At 48.6% G+C, this 20948-nt stretch overlaps 1 protein-coding gene across 13 annotated transcripts in view; it reads left to right on the top strand.

Annotated features, from left to right (window-relative positions):
* Positions 1-20948, top strand: part of Cacna1b (calcium voltage-gated channel subunit alpha1 B) — a 165160-nt gene that overhangs the window by 99747 nt on the left and 44465 nt on the right. For 10 of the 13 annotated variants that reach the window (XR_010064570.1, XM_063283169.1, XM_063283167.1 and 7 more), the window contains 11 exons: positions 6720-6846; positions 7999-8128; positions 8437-8496; positions 10515-10621; positions 13237-13333; positions 14584-14744; positions 16152-16289; positions 16721-16922; positions 17176-17340; positions 18153-18263; positions 18626-18709. Coding sequence is in view for 12 of the 13 variants with exons in the window: in XM_063283169.1 (XP_063139239.1) it covers positions 6720-6846; positions 7999-8128; positions 8437-8496; positions 10515-10621; positions 13237-13333; positions 14584-14744; positions 16152-16289; positions 16721-16922; positions 17176-17340; positions 18153-18263; positions 18626-18709 (1382 nt within the window). In the remaining variant the exon portion in view is untranslated. The other 3 variants (XM_063283170.1, XM_039104390.2, NM_001413253.1) reach the window with 2 other exon arrangements.

Below are 20948 nucleotides of genomic sequence, written 5' to 3'. Positions count from 1 at the left end.
TGGGGGTATGGACCAGGCTTTTGAACCACAACACGTTTGAAATTGTGTTGTTGATGATGACGTTGTGTTTTAGGGGGTTTAGCAGCATCCTTGGCCTCCTCTAGGTAGATGTCATTGTCATTTTTGTGAGAATCAAAAGGTATCTTTAGACATGTCATATCTGTGTGTCTGGAGGCTTGATTAGTAAGATTAGCTCTGTTGATGGAATCTTGGCCCCAGGGCTGCATCACTTCTGAGGTCTCCATGGGTGACGGAAGGATGGGACAGGGCTAAGATGAAGCCCTTCCTTGTAAATTTCCCCTAGAGCTCTAGTGACGAGGATGATTGTTACCAGATGTGTGATTTCCATTATTTCTTCTGTATTTATTGTTGTGACTTTGACTGTGAGGAAGATCATCCATCACTCATGAAGTACTTGGTTACCCTGAAATACATTTGTGTCTGTATTAAGAAAGGACATATTTATTTTTGACCATTTATTTATGAATTTTCAAAGCAACAAATCTTAGTATCTTAGCAACTAATGCAAATATATTATTATTTTGAAAATTTGGATTTTAATGTATTTGATATATTTTTGATTTTTTGAAATTACTGTTTGTTTGTTTTTTTTAAGATTTATTTGTTTTATTTATGAGTACACTGTAGCTGTTTTCAGACACACCAGAAGAGGGCATCGGATTCCATTAGAGATGGTTGTGAGCCACCATGTGGGTGCTGGGATTTGAACTCAGGACCTCTGGAAGAGCAGTCAGTGCTCTTAACCGCTGAGCCATCTCTCCAGCCCTTTGTTTTGTTTTTTGATGCTTCAAAAGTTTTCCAATTTTGGCTCAGGAAGTCTCTTTAAGTTGGCTTTTTGTCCTCACATCCTGTGGACATTTTTATAGATTCCTTGTTCTCTTGTCTAGTATACTCCAAGGATGTCTTTCCCAGAAGACTGTGTATCGAACACACCATTTTGTCCAGATTTTCCTTCCCTGCCTGCAGGAGAGTCCGGCCTTCTGTGACAGTCCTTTAAGCTTCTTAAATTGAAGGAACTGAGAGTGTGGAAGCTCCCCTCCCTAGGGTAAGCCTGTGCCACAGAAGGAAGGTCTGGTAGTCCAGTGGCTACAGGTCAAGATGTCCTTTAGGTTACTTGAGATCCCAGAATGCTTCTGCTGGACTCTTCTAAAATGATAACCCTGCTTGGCCTGGGACATGTCTATCAGTTCTCACTTCCTTTTGGTTGCTTCTGCACATCTTACTGCTCCTCTGGAGCCTGACAGGTAAATCATGATACCCATCGAGTCATTTGGGCTCAGTCTCTTTCTCTAGCTCCTTCTGTGGCACTTAGTTAGGATAGAACCCAGGGCCTCACATGAGTTGGGCCAACTCCGCCTCTGAGTGTATCCCGAAGCTGCTGCTGGGCTTTTCATAGCTTTCAGGCTTAAGTGTTGAGGTTCAGGGTTTAGTGTTGCTGGTTTTGTTTTGTGTTTGTGAAAAACATATTACAGATATGCCACAGTTATAATCCAAATGTATTTTAAGGTTTACGTCTAACATCTTTAGCTTTCTATTTTTCTCTGTTATCCTGAAAAAAAAGTCATTTTATCTTGCTTATTATTGTTTTTCAAAAAAATTTAAAAAAAATTGCATGTGTATATGCACACCCTGAGTGCTGGTGTCCCCTGAGGCCAGAGGAAGGTGCTGTGTACTTCTGGACTAGAGTTACAGGCAAATGTGAGCCATCTGAGGTGGCTGATGGGTGTGTCCTGTTCAATCACTTTCCTTGCTGTCCCTAGTCAGTGTTTTTCGCCTTGGGTCTTCTTTCTTAACTGCTGTGCTCTCCAGGCTGAAGAACAGTGGTCTTCAACCAGGGCATGCTGAGAGTGGAAAGATAGTATTCTCCAGGGAAAAGTGTACCAGTTGATTATCCAATACCGATGGTCATCCCTGAAAACACACTTATAAGTATCATTACGAAGATGAACAGGTTAGACTATGCATGTATACACATACACATATATGCTGTAATAAGAATTAATGAAAAAGAAGCCATACATTTGAAAGAGATCAATGTTATATGGGAGGGCTCAGAGGGAAAAAGAGAAGGGTAAAATGATGTAATTATATTATAATCTCCAAAATAAAAGAAAAAACTCTTGCCAATCGTTTGTTCCTTTATAAAAAAAATGCAGGAGTTTTCAATCTGTTGACCATGCTGAGCACTATTGCCAGTAAATGCTCTTCTTCCTCTGCATAGAAGTGTTTCTTTGGGTACAACTACACCATCTGTGAGCACGTATTCACGTGTACACACTGCATGCACACTTTTGGGAGATACACTCACACCAGGCTGGTCTCTGTTCTGCCTGCAGTGCAGCTGTGGTACAAGCAGGGTGTAAAGAACTTGCCTGGCATGTTTACGTCTACTTAGGCCTTCTGACTGTTGCGACATACATATGCTACCATGCCTGGCCAGCATCTCACTTTTGATCGATGGAATGTTTAAAATCTATTTCTCGGTTATCAGATGTGACATTTTTATTTTAATCTTTTTTTAATTGTTGCTATGATTTCTAATTTGCTTTTGTTGCGATTAGGATATTGGCCTGCGTGATGATCTCCCTTGAGACCAGTTGAAAACTCATTCTCCTAAAGCTTGGCTTATGGTTGTTGCATATCTTAAACTATTCTGTGTACATTAGCCTCCAGTGATGGGTGTGTCCTGCTCAATCACCTTCCTTGCTGTTCCTAGACAGTGTTTTACGCCGTTTTCAGAATCCCTAAAAATAGAAATCGATGTTGCTTGTCTATAAAGACAGTGTTTATTTAGATTTTCCAGTTCGTTGGCATATTACATTTTTGCTGTAATATGATCTGTGCGTTCCTGAAATGCTGCAGGTGTGTAGAAGAGGGGTCCATAACCACCCACAAGCAGAACATGAGTGAAGCAGGATGGTCTCTATGAAGGACAGCAGATTACTTCTCTCTAGTGTTAGCACCGGGGTAGTAATCAGTTAGTCCACAGTCTGAACCTAAGGCTGTATCTCCTGTGTGCTTCAGAACTGGGAGGGGCCCTGCTGCCAAGGAGCCTGGTCTGTTCTGCTCGCAGAGACATCTGGACATCAGTCTGCACGCTGCCGATGTCTGCTTGTGCCTTTCCTCTTTCCTTCTGGTTCTTCCCTCCGGACTCAGACACCGTTGATTTCAACCTCTAGTCCTTTTATCCTTGTCTCTGCGCAGCAGGTGGTTTCTGCTTGGTTTGTTGCTCCATGTGTCAAATGGGAAGTGGTCTCAGAGAGTATATGGGTGAATATTTGTACTTCTTCCTCCCAGGGAAATTTCTCTTGGGTTTCTTCCGATACGGATCTCAGTTCCTTCAACTGTCATAGGGACTGGTCTGCGTTGGGTGGGCTGGGCTTGGGGAACTAAACTTGTCCCAGAATTTTAGTGCTTAAAAGTTTTGAAAAGATTCCCTTTTACTTCACACATTTTATATTTGTTAAGTAAAAAATCCTAGCTCTGAGGTCCTCAGGGGCGCCAGTCGGTTTTCTGTCACGTCTGCCCTATGGTGGCCTTGTTCCACTGTGGCTGGCGTCTTCTCTTCTACTTAGAATGTGGTTACTAACTCAACGTCTGTCCCTTGCCTGGCAGCGTGACATTGTTACCTGTGTAACAGACCAGCTGGCTCTCACCATTGTGAGGGCAGCATCCAATGCCTTGTCAGATTGATGGGAAATGACTTACATTATCCTAAAGTCCTCTTGTCGATAGAGATTCTCTCAAAGTTTGTCAGGAGGACGACATTGTCATCGCCCCAGCAGCCCAGGGCTGCTCACATGGAACCACTTCTGGATGTGGTTTGATGACAGAGAGAGGCCATTTCTGCTCTGTCTTCCTGAGGGCCAGGCTGGGGATCCCATGTCTGCAGCAGTGGTCACTTTCCTTCTCAGCTATTCCTTGGGCCAGTCCAGATTGCAACCCAGAGGAAATAAAACACAAGTCAGTGGGGCTGGCAGCGCTCCTGAGCCCCAACTGTCACTCTTCCTGTCCCACCCTGTTTGTAGCTGCCACTCTGCTTGAATGTCCTCGTTTCAGTGTGTTGATTGTCAGTAAGATGTCTCGTGCTGGGTGGTGATAGTACACACATTTAATCCCAGCACTCGGTGGGCAGAGGCTGCTCTCTTGAGTTCAAGGCCAGCCGGGTCTACAGAGCAAATTCCAGGACACCCATGGCTACCTAGAGAAACCCTGTTTCCAAAACAAGCAAACAAGCAAACAAGCAAACAAACAAACAAACAAACAAACAAATCTTGATTCAAGTAACTTGCTTTCAACAGTGCGTTCTCGTAGCCTGTGGCACCTTCATCCCGACCCTTCTCTCTCTCCCTGTAGACCCTCCATGGACCCTCCTGGCTCTCTTTCCAGTTCATGGCCTCTCCCCTCCTCACTCATGGCATTACATGCACATATATGTACACATATGCTTTCTCCATGAGTTTGTTATCACAACTTTCTCAGAAGTAATGTCATCCAGGCTCTGGTGGTGTTTTTTATTTCATTTCTTTTTGAATAATTTAGTTCTTCAACTCAGATTGGTTCTTTTACTACTTTACTTATTTTTGGCTTGGCCGTATTTATTGGGGAGGAGTTAAAAAAGGCACAGTTTTAAAATAATACTTTTTCTATAAAAATATTGTTACTCACCATGGAGACATTTCCTGTTAAGAGTGAAAATATAGTTGTTGAAGGAAAACTACTGGCAACCAACCTTCTTGTGCCATGTCCCATTGAGTGCCTCTGGCGTGACTGGGCACCTCAGGGATAGAAAGCATGGTGCTCGAGATTATCCCCTGTTAACTTACTATTTCATGTATCTCTTGTGTCCCTGAACTCTTACCTGTTTTCAGGATTCATTCTGGGAGGATTGAGTATTTTTGTGCATTTCCTGTGGTTGCATGTTTTATAATTTTTCACTATTAAAGATCTTAAAAGACTCTCTCTATCCCCAGAGATATGACTTACGAATTAATAGAATGTTGGGGGGTTGGTAAGTATTACCAATTATTTTCTCCAGAAGACTTCAACAGGAAAATTTAATGGTGTTCACTTAAGAAAAAGTTTGCTTTGAAGTCCTTGCTAGCGGGCAGTTGGTTCTGGAGCCAACCTCTGCTCTCTCACTATAGCCGCTCCTTGCGTATGAGTGACCAGGCATCAGGGTGAAGCTGAAGTCTTTGGACTCCACATGGCTTTGCCATGAGCACCTCCATTTTCGTTGCTCCTTGGTGTCTCCTCTGGTTTTATATATTCTGTAAGACGGGTAAAAAGATTTGGTAGCGAAAGGTGACTCAAGTCACCGCACTGTCTCCTCTGCTGTCCCGTGGTCTTAGTAACCCTGTCCTCCATCAGAATTGAAATCATGCACTACCACAGTTAAAAATAAAGAACCGAGAGAAATGGGTACCTTACCCTAAAGGAAGTCACCCCTGGCTGTTACCCCCGGGGAGCTGAGTTTGTGGGCACAAAGATGGAGACTGCTGAGAGAGCAGAAGGGGGGACAGTGAAGAGGCAGCAATGAGTAGGAGTCAGGGAGGAGCCAAAGAGCTGGGTATTCAAGTGGGGTGGCTGGCAAGGCCTCTATTCTCCAGAGCTCTGACAGAGAAACCACAAGCCACACGAAGCTAGACTTGGATGACAGGGTTCAGGGGATACCTTCAGGTTTATGGGTCCTAAAGCCCCTTGCTTTATCCTGTCTTGCTGCCCAGAGATCTGCCAGGCAGAGGGAATGGCTCACTAGGTTCTGGGAGACATTGGTTTCCATGTCAAGGGAGTGGCACCACCATGTCTCTCACATCACAGTGTAGGAGGTGAGCAGGGTCCCCTAGGGTTTGTGTCAGACTGTTCTCCGTGTCCAGGTCAGGGTCCCCTAGGGTCTGTGTCAGACTGTTCTCCATGTCCAGGTCAGGGTCCCCTAGGGTCTGTGTCAGACTGTTCTCCGTGTCCAGGTCAGGGTCCCCTAGGGTCTGTGTCAGACTGTTCTCCGTGTCCAGGTCTGGATCCTCTAGGGTTTGTGTCAGACTGTTCTCCATGTCCAGGTCTGGATCCTCTAGGGTTTGTGTCAGACTGTTCTCCGTGTCCAGGTCTGGATCCTCTAGGGTTTGTGTCAGACTGTTCTCTGTGTCCAGGTCTGGATCCTCTAGGGTTTGTGTCAGACTGTTCTCCGTGTCCAGGTCAGGGTCCCCTAGGGTTTGTGTCAGACTGTTCTCCATGTCCAGGTCTGGATCCGCTAGGGTTTGTGTCAGACTGTTCTCCGTGTCCAGGTCAGGGTCCCCTAGGGTTTGTGTCAGACTGTTCTCCGTGTCCAGGTCAGGGTCCCCTAGGGTCTGTGTCAGACTGTTCTCCGTGTCCAGGTCTGGATCCGCTAGGGTCTGTGTCAGACTGTTCTCCGTGTCCAGGTCTGGATCTGCTAGGGTTTGTGTCAGACTGTTCTCCGTGTCCAGGTCTGGATCCGCTAGGGTCTGTGTCAGACTGTTCTCCGTGTCCAGGTCTGACAGTGGTGCTGCCCCTGCTGCCTTGGTCATGTGCTCAGCAAGGCTGTGTTCTTAGACAATTACCCTTCCTTGGCTGGGCATCTGGTAGTCTGCCTCACTTGTCCAAGGCGTGGAGCTGGAAGAGACCCATGTAATATGGCTTTCTGTGTGTACATCTCCTAATTTTGAGGCCCTGTGTCCTTGTAGGTGCTAACACGGACCTGGAAGGCCAAGCGGAGGGCAAGAAGGAGGCAGAGGCTGACGATGTGCTGAGAAGAGGCCCCAGGCCCATCGTTCCCTACAGTTCCATGTTCTGCCTCAGCCCCACCAACCTGTGAGTGTCCTTGTCATGAGTGTCTGAGCATAGCCAGCCTAAATGGTTATACCTTGTAGAGACTTGTTCTATACATTTACTGAGCATGCTTGTCTTAGCAGTCCCATGAGACACATTTGTTACCTTATTTTATAGGCAAAGACACAGAAACACAAAGCTTCGTGCCTTGTGTAGATATGGAGCCAGTAGCCTTGGTGGTGGGCCTGGATCAGATGCCAGGAAGTTACTTTCAGAGCCTGTGTAGCAACTGTCTCACTGTATTGTTTATGGCTGCACACAGGACCGTTTTTACGTCTGTTATAGCCATAGCTTCCTCCATTCACCTTCCCGCGTTGGTACCTTTTCCATCCAAACAGCATTCACATGCAGACAGCACTGTGTGAGACTGGTCTTCATGGAAAGCATGTGGCACAGTGGCAAAGGCAAACAGGCAAGACTATACAGTGATAAGTAAGATGCCAGACAGATGGGAACTAGAGAGAAATGAGTGGAGGCGGAGTGTGGGCTTCTGGCTCCGTTAGAACTAGTGAAAAGGTCAGGTCAGGGCCTCAGGGAGGAGAGGGCTCAAATGCTTGAGGCAGGGGAGGAGAAGAATCTGGGTCGAAGAGAGGTCCAAGCCCTACAGGAGCCCACTGGCTAGGGCCACTCACTGATGCAGAGTGATACCGAAAACCAAAGGTCCTGTCAGCAGATGCGGAGGCAGTACATGATGGTGTGTGGTGGCATGGAGCCCTGAACTCTCATCACAGCCTCAGACACACTAGAGCAAGAGTGGCCTGCTCTCTGCCAGGCTACTTCCTTTAGGAACACCCCTCCAATCCATTCCCTCTGCTTTCCACGATCTATGACAGGCTGAATGGTTGCCGTCACCTGCTCTGGGGTACAGCACGCACCTGAGTGGAGGCAGCCATATTCCCACAGAATGTTATTCACCAGCATAAGATCTAGCCTTGAGTTGTTTGCTTCTCTTTGACCTGGATGCCCTTTCTGGAAACTCTGTCCCTGTCCCCAGCTGCTGACCATCTCTTTACCACAGAACTAAGGGGCTGAGCTCCACGATGCTGGCAGAGGGATATCTAGTGAGCCCTTCTGTGGGAGAGGTTGACATATTCAGGTATCGGCCGGCTGGTGACAGGAGCTTTGTTCTCACAGACTCCGTCGCTTCTGCCATTACATTGTGACCATGCGGTACTTTGAGATGGTGATTCTTGTGGTCATCGCCTTGAGCAGCATTGCCCTGGCTGCTGAGGATCCCGTGCGGACCGACTCATTCCGGAACAATGTGAGTGTCATGGCTACTGGGCCCTGCTAGGCACAGAGGTACCAGTGGATGTGTTCCCAGGGTTCGCACTGAGGGGGCGGTGCTGGGGGCTCTCTTTCCCATTAGACATCTTTCCTCTCTCTGGGTCATGAGAACCAAGGGTCAGGAAAAGCCTACCTCCCTATCCTTTGTCTTGTAAATGTGCTGGGGTTAGCAGGGCAACCAGCAAAGGCTCACCTAAGACTCTCTCACAGAGGTTTGTCAAAGCCCTGGGGGAGACTAGGAGCCAGGGGTTTGCCTGCCTGAAGTGACACCACTTTTGGTTCCAGGCTCTGAAGTACATGGACTACATCTTTACAGGAGTCTTCACCTTTGAGATGGTCATAAAGGTGAGATGTGGCTTCCACGGACACGTGTAATGGTGTATCAGGCATATGCTTAGTCAGCAGATGTGCACATGTGCATGGGCTGTGAGTGCATGAAATAAAAACTTTAGCAGCCACAAAAGGTTCCCAGTGTCATGCTGTCCCATGAGATGCTGCTGGGGTACTTGGTCCTCCTCTACTATTTCTAAGCCTAGAGATTTAGGGCTTTATTTGGTGTGTGTGTGTGAGGTGTGTGTGTGGTGTGGTGTGTGAGGTGTGTGTGGTGTGTGAGGTGTGTGTGTGGTGTGGTGTGTGAGGTGTGTGTGTGTGTGAGGTGTGTGTGTGTGTGAGGTGTGTGTGTGGTGTGTTTGTGTGTGTGTGTGTGATGTGTGTGTGTGGTGTGGTGTGTGAGGTGTGTGTGTGTGTGTGAGGTGTGTGTGTGTGTGGTGTGGTGTGTGAGGTGTATGTGTGTGTGTGAGGTGTGTGTGTGGTGTGGTGTGTGAGGTGTGTGTGTGTGGTGTGGTGTGTGAGGTGTGTGTGTGTGGTGTGTGTGTGTGAGGTGTGTGTGTGAGTGAGGTGTGTGTGTGTGAGGTGTGTGTGTGTGGTGTATGGTGTGTGTGTGTGTGATGTGTGTGGTGTGGTGTGTGAGGTGTGTGTGTGTGAGGTGTGTGTGTGAGGTGTGTGAGGTGTGTGTGTGTGGTGTATGGTGTGTGTGTGATGTGTGTGTGTTTGATGTGTGTGTATTTGTGTGTGGGTGTGTGGGTGTGTATTTGTGTGTGTATATGATGTGTGTGTGTGTTGTGTGTGAGGTGTGGTATGTGAGGTGTGTGTGATGTATGGTGTGTGTGTGTGATGTGTATGTTTGATGTGTGTGTATTTGTGTGTGGGTGTGTGTGTATTTGTGTGTGTATATGATGTGTGTGTGTTGTGTGTGAGGTGTGTGTGGTGTATGGTGTGTGTGTTTTTGTGTGTGTTTGATGTGTGTGTATTTGTGTGTGTGTGGTGTGTGTGAGGTGTGTGTGGTGTATGGTGTGTGTGTTTTTGTGTGTGTATGGTGTGTGTGTGTGAGGTGTGTGCATACTCAGCTTCCCCTCCAAGCTGCCTCATAGCCACAAAGAAAGAGTCACATGACAAGGCACAGAATAGGAGCAGAGCAGACGTTAGAATGAGATGCAGGAGCACTGTGAGGGGCAGAAGTCTCTACAGGAGCACTGTGAGGGGCAGAAGTCTCTACAGGAGCACTGTGAGGGGCAGAAGAGTCTCTACAGGAGCACTGTGAGGGGCAGAAGAGTCTCTACAGGAGCACTGTGAGGGGCAGAAGTCTCTACAGGTCTAGAGATTTGCTCACAGGCAAGAGTCTGCCATGTTATCGCAACTTCTGCTTTCTTTCCAAGGTGATTTTGTCCTTGTTTGTTACACAGAGATGTGCATTCAGGCCCTGAACTGCGCGCACACACACACACACACACACACACACACACACACACACACACACACACACACACACAATCAGCGGAAGGCACATGTGCATGTCTGTGTTCATAGTTCAGAGACTGCAGAACACTTCTGAAGCATAACTCTGTTACTTCTGCTTTGCACACACTTGCAGTCTGTGAGGAAGGGACCAGCTTACTTTGAAGATGAGGCTGTTGAAGTATTTGCCAAAGATTGCTGTAGTGGAAAAGGCAGAGTTAGGACATGATGGTCTCATCAGTTTGTTCTTACTCCTAGGTGAGTTCTCTAAGGGAGCATGTCAGTTGCTAGAGAGGGAGTGGCAGGGGAGACACGCCTCTTACCACAGTGGTACCTCAGGAAAGGTACTGTACTCTGTAGGGACATTGAGGCCAAGGCCCTGTTGAAACCATTTAAGAGTGTGACCTGTGTTGTGTTCCCTGTGTAGAGTGTCTGAGATGCACTGAGGTCACAGTGAGCCCTGTACTGCATAGAGACTCAGAGCCATGTCCCAGTGTGGCTGAGGCCTACCTCTGCCTCTATTTTCCTTATGTCCTGCATACTCTAATGTCTACTTATTTCCTTGATAGATGATAGACTTGGGCCTGCTGCTGCACCCTGGGGCCTACTTCCGGGACCTGTGGAACATTCTGGACTTCATTGTTGTCAGTGGAGCCCTGGTGGCATTTGCATTCTCGTAAGTAAACCTTACATCTGCTCTAGATCCAGAGGGCCCAGCTAGAGCTACTGGGTGTAGGAAGAATGGCTCCTGTTTGGTCTGTAGCTCTGTAACTGTGTGAGCAGGGCTGGCCTGCCTTCTTTTTTTTTTTTTTTTGGTTCTTTTTTTTCGGAGCCGGGGACTGAACCCAGGGCCTTGCGCTTCCTAGGCAAGCACTCTACTACTGAGCTAAATCCCCAACCCCTGGCCTGCCTTCTTGAGGCTGGAATGTGGTTCTGAAGACTGGTATTATCTGTTCCTGACACTACCTGTGGTCTGGGAACTACCTAGGATTTGGGGCACCTGTCTTGCTCCTTTCGAGCCTGCTTACGAGCTCTGAGGTGACCGCCTGAGTAAGGGATTGGTGTGTTTTCACCCCAACTAGTAGACATCTTTGTTGGGAGTATGAGACTCTTCTCTCTGATTCCTGCCTTGGTGACCATTCCTAGCTTGGTGATATTGGGAGTAGACCCTCCATGGAAGTCTAGGTGGGGCAGGCATAAGTGATATAGGGAAATTGTGGGGTGAGATTTAAAGACAAAGAATGACCCCAAAGGGAGAGTCTGTACTTCTCTGGCTCTTGAGTAGGCCAGTACAGGCTTCTGTTCGCTTCCCACACTGACTCTGCTCTTTTTGTCTTCTCCATGCTGGACTCGGGTAGGAGCTTCATGGGGTAATGTCTCCCTTCCCTTGACATTGCCTTACATCATGGCACGCCTCTGGCCTTTGGCCCATCCATCATGGCCTCACACCTGCTCATCCACCTCCACCCTCTTTAGGCTGCATGCTCCCCCCAGGAGCCATCCTCAGGCCATCATTCCTGCCATGCCTGTGGGGACTGGCTGGGGGCTGGGCTGGGCTGGGCACGGTCAGCCTTGGTAGGGAGGGTACCCTTGGTGAGCAGGGTATCTGGCCTAGACGGCAGTGAGGAACCTGAGCAAAGCTGCCAGCAGTGCCACAGTCCATGATGCTGGCCATCCTGAAGCCTTTCCCCATGTGGCTACTCCCTTGAAATACAGCTTTCTTTTCTCCTCCATCCATTCAGTCCCTTCCCAGAGCCCACCAGTGTCTTCTCTGGGTGACTTAATGGCCCTCTGTCTATGATAAAGGAAATAAATTGCTGGAGTATCAGCAAGGACCCTGGGGAACTCCAAGCAGAAATACCAGAGAGGTTCCGAGATGGCAGTAGGAAGAGGATGGGTCTCAGGCTGTGGCCTCTTGAGTGAGCAAAGAGGGGGAGTCTTAGGCTCAGAGAGTGGCCTCCAGTAGACAGTCCTGGGAAGTTTCTCCTTTTTGCCACCCATCCTGGCTGGTCTCTGTCCTGGTGGGAGATGGGTAACGGTGGGTACTGGAGGTGTTAGGTGAAAGCCAGGCAGGTTGTGTTGATTTTGTAGCCCAGGATAGCCTTCTCCCTCAGCCTCCGTATCGTGGAGACTCTCGGCTGTATTACCATGTCCAGCTTTAAGGACGGTTGGCTCCAATGCTGAGATGTGGGTTGAGGAAAGGGAAGTGTGGGGCTGTCTTTCTTTTCCTGTGAAGGAGGCCTGGGATATACAGCAGCTTTCTAGCTTTCTATTTATCCTAGAGTTTTGTTGGAGCCTAAGAGAAGCGATTTGGGGCAGACTTAGCTGTTTCTTGCTCAGGAATCTGGGTGGGAAGTCATGTCTGAACTGGCTAGGATAGAGCTCTGTATGCAGGAAGCCTCCCAAGCCTTGTAGTCCTGGCCCTTGACTGCTGATTCTTGCTACCCACAACCTCCAACAGCAGAGACAGCATTTGTGTCTGCTCTGGTTTGCAGGGGGTTCTTGGTTTGGTTTTCTAATCCTGGACTTTAGAGTTTGTGGCTGGTACCTGGAATTCTGCCTGTCTGTCTCCCCCATCTGAGTTCTCCCGCCTGCTCCTTTCTTGGTCATCTTGGTATCTGGCTGCTTCTCTGGGTCTGTCTTTCTCCTTCTGATCCCCTATCTGTCCCCCCCCCACTTGCTCCCCTCCTCCTTACCCCTCCTCTCTCGATCCCTGCCCCTCCCTTCCCCTTTCCCTTTGACCCCGCTCTTCTTTCTCTCCTCTCTTTCCTCCCTATCTTACTCTACTACACTCTATGGCATTGTCTCGTATTTGAATGTCTCTTTCTTACTGTTTGCCTCCCCAGTTCCCTTTTGGTCACTTGAGGGGTATTCTGCAGCTGATGACAGTCAGGTGGCCTTGGGGCAGAAGCCAATTACCGCCCCCACCCCATAGAGATAAGCAGGCCAGTGGCTCCTCTAGTGCTTGATAAAGTTCTAGCATAATGGGCAGGTTCAGACCTCCACTCTGCTGGTTCAGCGGGTCTGTCAGGAGCCCTGGGCAGGTGGCTGCAGCCATCAGAGCCAAGAGCATGGTCCTCTCCACTTGAGGTATCAGCTTCCCTATGGAGTAGCTGTGCTGCTCTGGTTTGGCAGCAGCCCTAGCCTTGTCCTCAGGCAGCCATGGGAAGACTCCCTGCAACTGAGTCCTCTGACAAAATGCACGGGGCCTTATTAGACCAGGAGGACTGGCGAGGAGCTGGACTCGTACCAGCACTCTGCCCACCAGCATCAGTCATTTCTCCCTTCTAGAGGATCCAAAGGGAAAGACATCAATACCATCAAGTCTCTGAGAGTCCTGCGAGTCCTGCGGCCCCTCAAGACCATCAAGCGGCTGCCTAAACTCAAGGTTGGAGTCTGCAGTTGGGGATTAAGGAGCTGTACATGTGGGGACACTGTGTGTGGGTGGGTGCATGTGTCTTCACAGATTGCTCACCTGTAGGAGGGGACAAATCTCACTCAACTCTAAGACCCTTCTCCAAGGAGGTTTGTTCCCTGCAGAGGATCCTCTTCCTTAGCCACTAGCACCAGATGGGATGCTGTGGCAGGACAGGGAAGAAGGGGACACAGGATGCAGGGTAGATGCCAGGAGTCCAGAATTCCGGAAGACAGCTCCTGGGCTCAGTGAAAGAGGGCAGGTACTGCTGGGTTTCTGGATGAAGAAAGTACAATGTAACCCCAATTTAATAATTAGCGTGGGTCAAGAACAAACTGCTTTCTGTGCTCCTTCAGCTCTTTAAAACATATGCAGTAGATTTTCAACAGCTTGGACATTAAAACCTCAGAGACAGTAGCCAAAGTGTAAGGCAAGGGAGAGTGGTTTAGTTTTTGTGCATGAAGTGGTATGTGGGGATGTGATCTGGAAAGGTGTCAGGGAGTCTCTGGGCCAAGGCAGGATTTGTACTTGAGGCAGCAGGAAAATACACACACACACACACACACACACACACACACACACACACACACACACACACACACACACTGTGGAGATTGCTGGGGGTCATCAGGGAAGCCTGAAAGGCATATCAGTTCTGGGTCCAGGGTGAGAGGATCCTGAGTCCCATCTAGATCCCAGAACACATTTGAATTCTCTGTCTGTGTCCTCGGGGACATGGTCCCTTGTCTATAGCTTTAGTCTTCCCCTATATCAACGCTATTGCTGGCCAGGGGCAAAGCAGGGATGGTCCACAAGGTTAGTGCATGCCCTGTGTGCAAGCCTGGGTACTCTGCCTCCTTCCTGTGGCCTGGCTCCAGCCTCCTGCTAGGCCAGTTTTCTTGGGTATCCAGATGGCAGGTGGTGCTCACTGATAAAGGCCAGGATGACATCCCTTCCTGTGAGAAAGACAGCGGTTAAGGTAGCTTGCAGTAGCCTTCTGTGGCCATAGGTTAGAGAGCCTTAAGGGGTTCTTTAGTGCTTCTGGGAGCCCGGGCCTCTGTACTCCTGAGGTTCTGAGCCAGTCACTGTCTGTTTTGATCCCCTCCGTCCCCTTTCCTAGCTCACCCCATCTCTGTTCCTCTCTCAGTGACCACTCAGCCCCACTGCGGCCCCTCCCGTGTGGGTGCGCCCTGGCACGGTGCGCTCTGTTCTCTCCCATGCAGGCTGTGTTTGACTGTGTGGTGAACTCTCTGAAGAATGTCTTGAACATCCTGATCGTCTACATGCTCTTCATGTTTATATTTGCCGTCATCGCCGTCCAACTCTTCAAAGGGAAGTTCTTTTACTGCACTGATGAGTCCAAGGAGCTGGAGCGGGACTGCAGGTAAGCCGAGGCGTGCACCCTGCTTCTATGTGGCGTGCATACTGCATTCCTTCCCATGGCTTAATAGCAGCTTGGTGACGTGCGTGCCCCATTTCACTGGACAGCTGGTATTTGCCTTGTTTCTACCTTTCGGTTATCACAATTAGTGCAGCCGTCAGCACTTTCGTACAGTTGCTGTGTGTTTTAATTTCTCTTGGATGTATACCTAAAGGCAGAACTCCCCCCCTTCTCCTCCCCTCTCTCCCTCCTTGTCCCCCCCCCACCATGTGTGTGTGTGTGTGTGTGTGTGTGTGTGTGAGTGAGAGTGAGGTGGTGGCAGTGTTCACATGGCACAGTGAGTACAATCAAGGGTTTGTCTGCTCTTCCACCATTGAGGCCCCGGGGATTGGGCTGAGGTGGTCAGACTTTGCGGCGCGACCGGCTGAGCTGTCTTGCGGCCCGATTGCTTTGTTACCCCAGGGACGAAGTGAGACTTGAATGTGCTTTTGATTTTTTTTCTGAAAGCTGATGATTTTGAACACTTTTCATGGAATAGTCGGTCTTTCATGTGACTTCTTTGAAAGAAACATTTATTCAGATATTTGATCCATCTTAAAAATTAGGTTGTCTTTTGATATTGATTTTATTCATAGTTTACATGTTCTGAATACACGTTTTCAGGTTGAAAGAAGATTGACAGTAGTTTCTCTGATCGTTCTGGTCTTTTCAGTTTCCGTTCTTCCCTCTGTCTTGAGACAAGATCTGAGAGGGAGCTCATTACCCTTCTCAGCTTCCTGAATGCTGGATCAAAGTGTGCACCACTACACCGAGAGCACTCTTGTTGTACAGTGACCGATTATATTTATTTGGGGCGGTAGTGCATGCAGTCCCATCCGTGCACAGGTCGCAGGGCAGCTTGTGGGAGCTGGTTCTCTCCGTCCCTCACGTGGACCTTAGGAATTCGACTCAGGTCCCATCTCAGCAGTGTCTACCTTTACCCTCGGCCAGCTCACCAGCCTTCTCTTACCGTTTTATGGTGGTTTTTTTTTTGTTTTTTTTGAGACACAAAAAATCCTTTTAATTTTGCCAAAGTCCAACCTCCCCCCGCCCCCATTTTGTTGCTCACGATTTTGGTATTTAGCTAAGAGTCCATTCCCAAATCAAGATTAGCCACGTGTTTTCTTCAAAGACGCGTATTAGATTTGCTACCAGTCAAATCAACCAGCTCTGAAGACGCCACATCTCAGTGATAGATCTGGGAGTTGGAGGGCCTGGTGTATGGATTATGTGCTGGGGTTCAGGGGTGAGTTTGCAGCTGTCTTACCACATGGAATGGTTCTGCTGAGCTCAGCAACCATTGACTGTAAATATGTGGGCGTGTGAACTGATCACCACTAACCGCCTTCGTCTGCTCTTTCCTGTCTCCAGGGGTCAGTATTTGGATTATGAGAAGGAAGAGGTAGAAGCCCAGCCAAGGCAGTGGAAGAAATATGACTTCCACTATGACAATGTGCTCTGGGCCTTGCTGACTCTGTTTACGGTGTCCACAGGAGAGGGGTGGCCCATGTGAGTGCCAAACTAATCATGGTAGCTACTTAGGCACGAGTACACTGAGGCAGATTCCCGAACTTCTAACCCCATGATGAGGTCAGGTGGGTATAGATGAGAACCCTGTCCCTCTCAGGCAGAACTGAGTTCCATCCCTGAGGTAGAAGAATGAACCGCCTTCCTGGGGTATGGGACTGAAGCCCTTTCTATGAAGGGCCCTGTCTCTGAGGTGGACTAGCTCTGTTCTCAGGATGCAGACCTGCATCTTCTCGATGAGGTCTGACACTGAGGCGCAGACCTGTGCCCCATCCCTGAGCTACAGAGATATATGGTGCTCTTGAAGTATAGCCCTGAGTTCCATTTCTTATATGTAAATCTGAGCCCTGCCCCCGAGGTGCAGACCCGTGCTCCCTTGGAAGTCTCCTGAAGTCTGCTCTCCCCTTACTTAGGGTGCTGAAACACTCTGTGGACGCCACCTATGAGGAGCAGGGGCCAAGCCCCGGGTTTCGGATGGAGCTTTCCATCTTCTATGTGGTCTACTTTGTGGTCTTCCCTTTTTTCTTTGTCAACATCTTTGTGGCCTTGATCATCATCACCTTCCAGGAGCAGGGGGACAAGGTGATGTCTGAGTGCAGTCTGGAAAAGAATGAGGTAAGTCGGGGCTGTGTGCGACCGGGACATGGGCACTCCGGACAAGATTACCAGTCTCCTTGGCATGGCTGTGGCTGGCATAGGCAGGGCCTCCTTTTTCTGCAAATAGAAACTGCAGATCAGTTAGGCCTACTTGGTGGGAGCTTAGCTACCTCTACCTCCTTCTCCTCTGGGCTCCCTGAAAGGGCATGTGAGAAAGTTCCACTTGTAGTGGGCAAGGCTTTGCATTCATGGCTCCCTTCTCTCCTTACAGAGGGCTTGCATTGACTTTGCCATCAGCGCCAAACCCCTGACACGGTACATGCCTCAGAACAAGCAGTCGTTCCAGTATAAGACATGGACATTTGTGGTCTCTCCACCCTTTGAGTACTTCATTATGGCCATGATAGCCCTCAACACAGTGGTGCTGATGATGAAGGTATATGAAGCCCGCCATGGACTTGCTAGGGGTTGTTGTATGTGAGAATTCTTCTGAGGAGCTAGGGTAGACACGCTCACACACTGTCACTCTCTCTCTCTCTCTCTCTCTCTCTCTCTCTCTCTCTCTCTCTCTCTCTCTCTCTCCTCCCCCCTCTTTCTCCTATTCACTCCAGATAAGGAACCCATAACAGACCAAGTAACAATTCTACCAAAGTCCAACTAAGTGAACCAATAAATTTTTGTTGGGATTACATATAGGATTATGAATGAGGGGTTGCTTTCAGAAACAGGGACAGAGCAAATGTGGCTGTGTCACCAAAGAAACTCACCTCAGCATAGGCAATGACTCCCTCAAGCTGTAACCGAAGAGCTCTGCACAAGATGCAGGCAGGTCAACATGTCTGAGAATCTCTGCTCTAACCAGACTGGTCAGAGCCCCTCCCCGAGCACTTGTTTACAGTTTCTGTAATCTTGGGGAGGAACCCTTATGGGCCTTGCAAATTTCAGCTTTCCCAGACATAGGAAATCTATCTAGAGGGAATGTTTGAATTAGGAGGAGACTGCTGAAAAACTTGGGTATGGGCCTTCTTTTGAGGCCCAGAGGTGTGTCTTCTTGCCGGCACATGGTACCTATGCGATCCATTCTCTTGGATTTGTAGCTGAGGCAGCGAAAACGTTAGAGACCTGGAAAGAGCAAGGAGGAGGTGATCTAGATCTGGGCAGATGTAGATATTTTCCTACCCATTGTGTAGTCAGTTGGGGTACTGGGACTAGTGTGTCCGCAGCCATCAGCCTTGTTTCTCTGGGCAGTTCTACGATGCCCCTTATGAGTACGAGCTGATGCTGAAGTGCTTGAACATCGTCTTCACATCCATGTTCTCTCTGGAGTGCATCCTGAAGATCATCGCCTTCGGGGTGTTGGTATGTGCTCCGTTCTCTTTGCTTTTGGATGAGCGGCCTCCTGGCACCCACCCCCTTATTTGAAGGGCCTTTGCGGCACTCGAGATAGACACTGTGAGCATCCCAAGGAAGAACTGCTTTGCTCTCAGCTGCCTGAGTCTTGCCCTGCCCTGGGCTGAGAGGCATCCAAGCCTGGGATTCTCCTTTCTGGACCTTTAGCTCTCTGTTATGCCTCTACCTAGTCTGGAAGTATTTGCATGCCTGCTGTGACAGCTGCCTGTCATTGGCCTTATGTTGAGCATCTGTCACCCTCAAACACTACCCTCTGTTCCTTGCCTGGGTAAGCCTTTGCCGTCAGCACTGACTGCCCTCTTTTTCTCTAGAACTACTTCAGAGATGCCTGGAACGTCTTTGACTTTGTCACTGTTTTGGGAAGTATTACTGATATTTTAGTAACGGAGATTGCGGTAAGTAGCATTTCCTGTCCCCCATGCAGGGTACAAAGTAGCTTCCTCCTAGAGAGTCATCCCCTAGGTGTTTCCCAAGGTCCCACTGACTGCCTTATCACGGGAGTTCCAGGATGGGTCACCGTTACTGCTCTCCAGAGGTGGAGCTGGGTGGCTGGGCATTGTGACAGCAGTTGCTCTTCTTGGGTGAGAATGTAGTTCTGGGGTTGGAGAGATGGCTTAGCGGTTAAGAGCACTAACGGCTCTTGGAAAGGACCTGGGTTCAACTCCTAGCACTCACATGGAGGCTCGAAACCATCTGTAACCCCAAATCTAGGAGATCTGACAACCTCTTCTTACTTCCTTGGGTACACAGCCATACATGCAGACCAAACATTCATACACATAAAATAAATAAATCTTTTTTAAAGTGGTTCTCGGAGGTTTCAAGTTGGTAGCTTAAGAATCTTCTGGAGCTCCATGGTAACAGCTGACCAATCACACAGGAATCTGTGTGTTGGATCTAAGATGTGCATGTGTGGGTGTGTGTTGGACGTATTTAACAACTTGGCATCAAGAATACATAAGCCAAACCCAGTATGAATTTATAATCCAGCAAGAATTTATATTATTAAGTCTCTACTTCTGTATTTAGAGATTCTTCCATTCAGCATGATAACCTTGGGTGTGATGGCACATGCCTTAATCCTAGCACTTGGGAGGCAGAGGCAGGCAGATCTCTGAGTTCAAGGCCAGGCTGGTCTACAGAGTGAGTTACAGAACAGCCAGGACTACACAGAGAAACCCTGTCTCAAAAACAAAACAAAACAAACAAACAAACAAAAAACCCCAAAAACCAAAAAAAAAAAAAAAATCCAAAACAACAACATAAAACAAAACACAAAAACAAAACCAAAAATACATATGGATAATATTTAAAACCTGTCCTACATCAGGACATTAAGTTCAACAGATTTCAGAGTTGGAATCACAAAGCACCACGTTTTAGTATTAAATTGGAAACAGAAGAAAAAAATCTCATCTCTAGGAGCAGCTGCTGAAATGGATATTCATATAAAAGTTACTTCTTACTGAAAAAACATAGGCAAGGACTAGGAAACAGCTACGGTAGGAGATGGATTAGAAATGTTTTGAGCCAAGTAGAAAGGGAGGATCTGAGTCATTCTGGGGCACCTTTGGGACCGGGCAGGCCTCCCATCAGAGGGGTCTCTGCAGTGAATGGGAGCAATGGGACTTCACCCTTGAACTGTAGGAGGCAAAGGGCTGTATGGGGCCAGTCTGCAGCCCCTGGCTGTCCCGAGTACATGTGTGGCCCGAGTACAAGGTTAAGTGGCCTCTGGCTGCATTTGTTGTTGTGGAGCTAAGGGACACCACTGGTGCCATTGTCACAGGAGCACAGGCTCTTACCTGGCCCTACTTTACTCAGAGCTCATGTTGTATGTGTAGTGCATCTTCAGAAATGTCTGTCTGTCTGTCTGTCTGTCTGCCTGTCTCTCTCTCTCTCTCTCCCTCCCTCCCCCCTCACCCCACCCCTTGAAAGACAGACTGGAGCTCTGGTTTGTTCATTTTTAGTTCAAGCTGGCCTGATGTCATGGTTGTGTCTCTTCACTTCTTCCTAGAGTCCCAGACAAATGGCTAGGCCTCTGCTGCTCTGGCTTCCAGCCCGATGGCGCAGCCCACACCCTTACCCTGAACTGCTCCTGTTTGCTGTTCCCAGTCACGGTTTAAGACCGGCTGTGGCATCTGGAGCAGCCTTGGGAGCTCCAGTTTCCAGTCGGACCTCTTTCTTGTCTGTCTTGCAGCAGCAGCTCTGCCTTTCGCAATAGTTAGGGTCAGGCATACAGGCCAATATGGAAAATCTTTGCTGGCAATATTGATCTTTTGGCATGAGAAAGTCCCCTTTCAATCCTGTTACTGCCATAGCTTGCTTGTTCTTTGTGGAATTGCCTCAGCTTTGGAGCAGGACCCATGTTGATCCCACAGTTGAGAGAAGATGAACATGCACTCTGCCCTGCATCCCCACAGGGCTAGGGACAGCTCTGGGGCCCTCCATGGGGCACTGGGGAACTTGATGCTGAGCATTCTACCTCCATAAAGTGCATGTCCAGTGCTGTCTTGCTGTTCTCTCTCTCCCTCTCCCCAACCCTCTCTCTCTCTCTCGTTGTTTTTGGTCCCCCAGTAGGTCATTTTATGGCCACTGTCTTCTATGGACTTCCTTTGCTTGCTCTGAGATAATGTT

This window comes from Rattus norvegicus, chromosome 3 (assembly GCF_036323735.1).
Source record: "Rattus norvegicus strain BN/NHsdMcwi chromosome 3, GRCr8, whole genome shotgun sequence".
Lineage (NCBI taxonomy): Eukaryota > Metazoa > Chordata > Mammalia > Rodentia > Muridae > Rattus > Rattus norvegicus.
The sequence above is the reverse complement of the archived record's forward strand: the minus strand, read 5'-3'. Positions and strand labels throughout refer to the sequence as shown.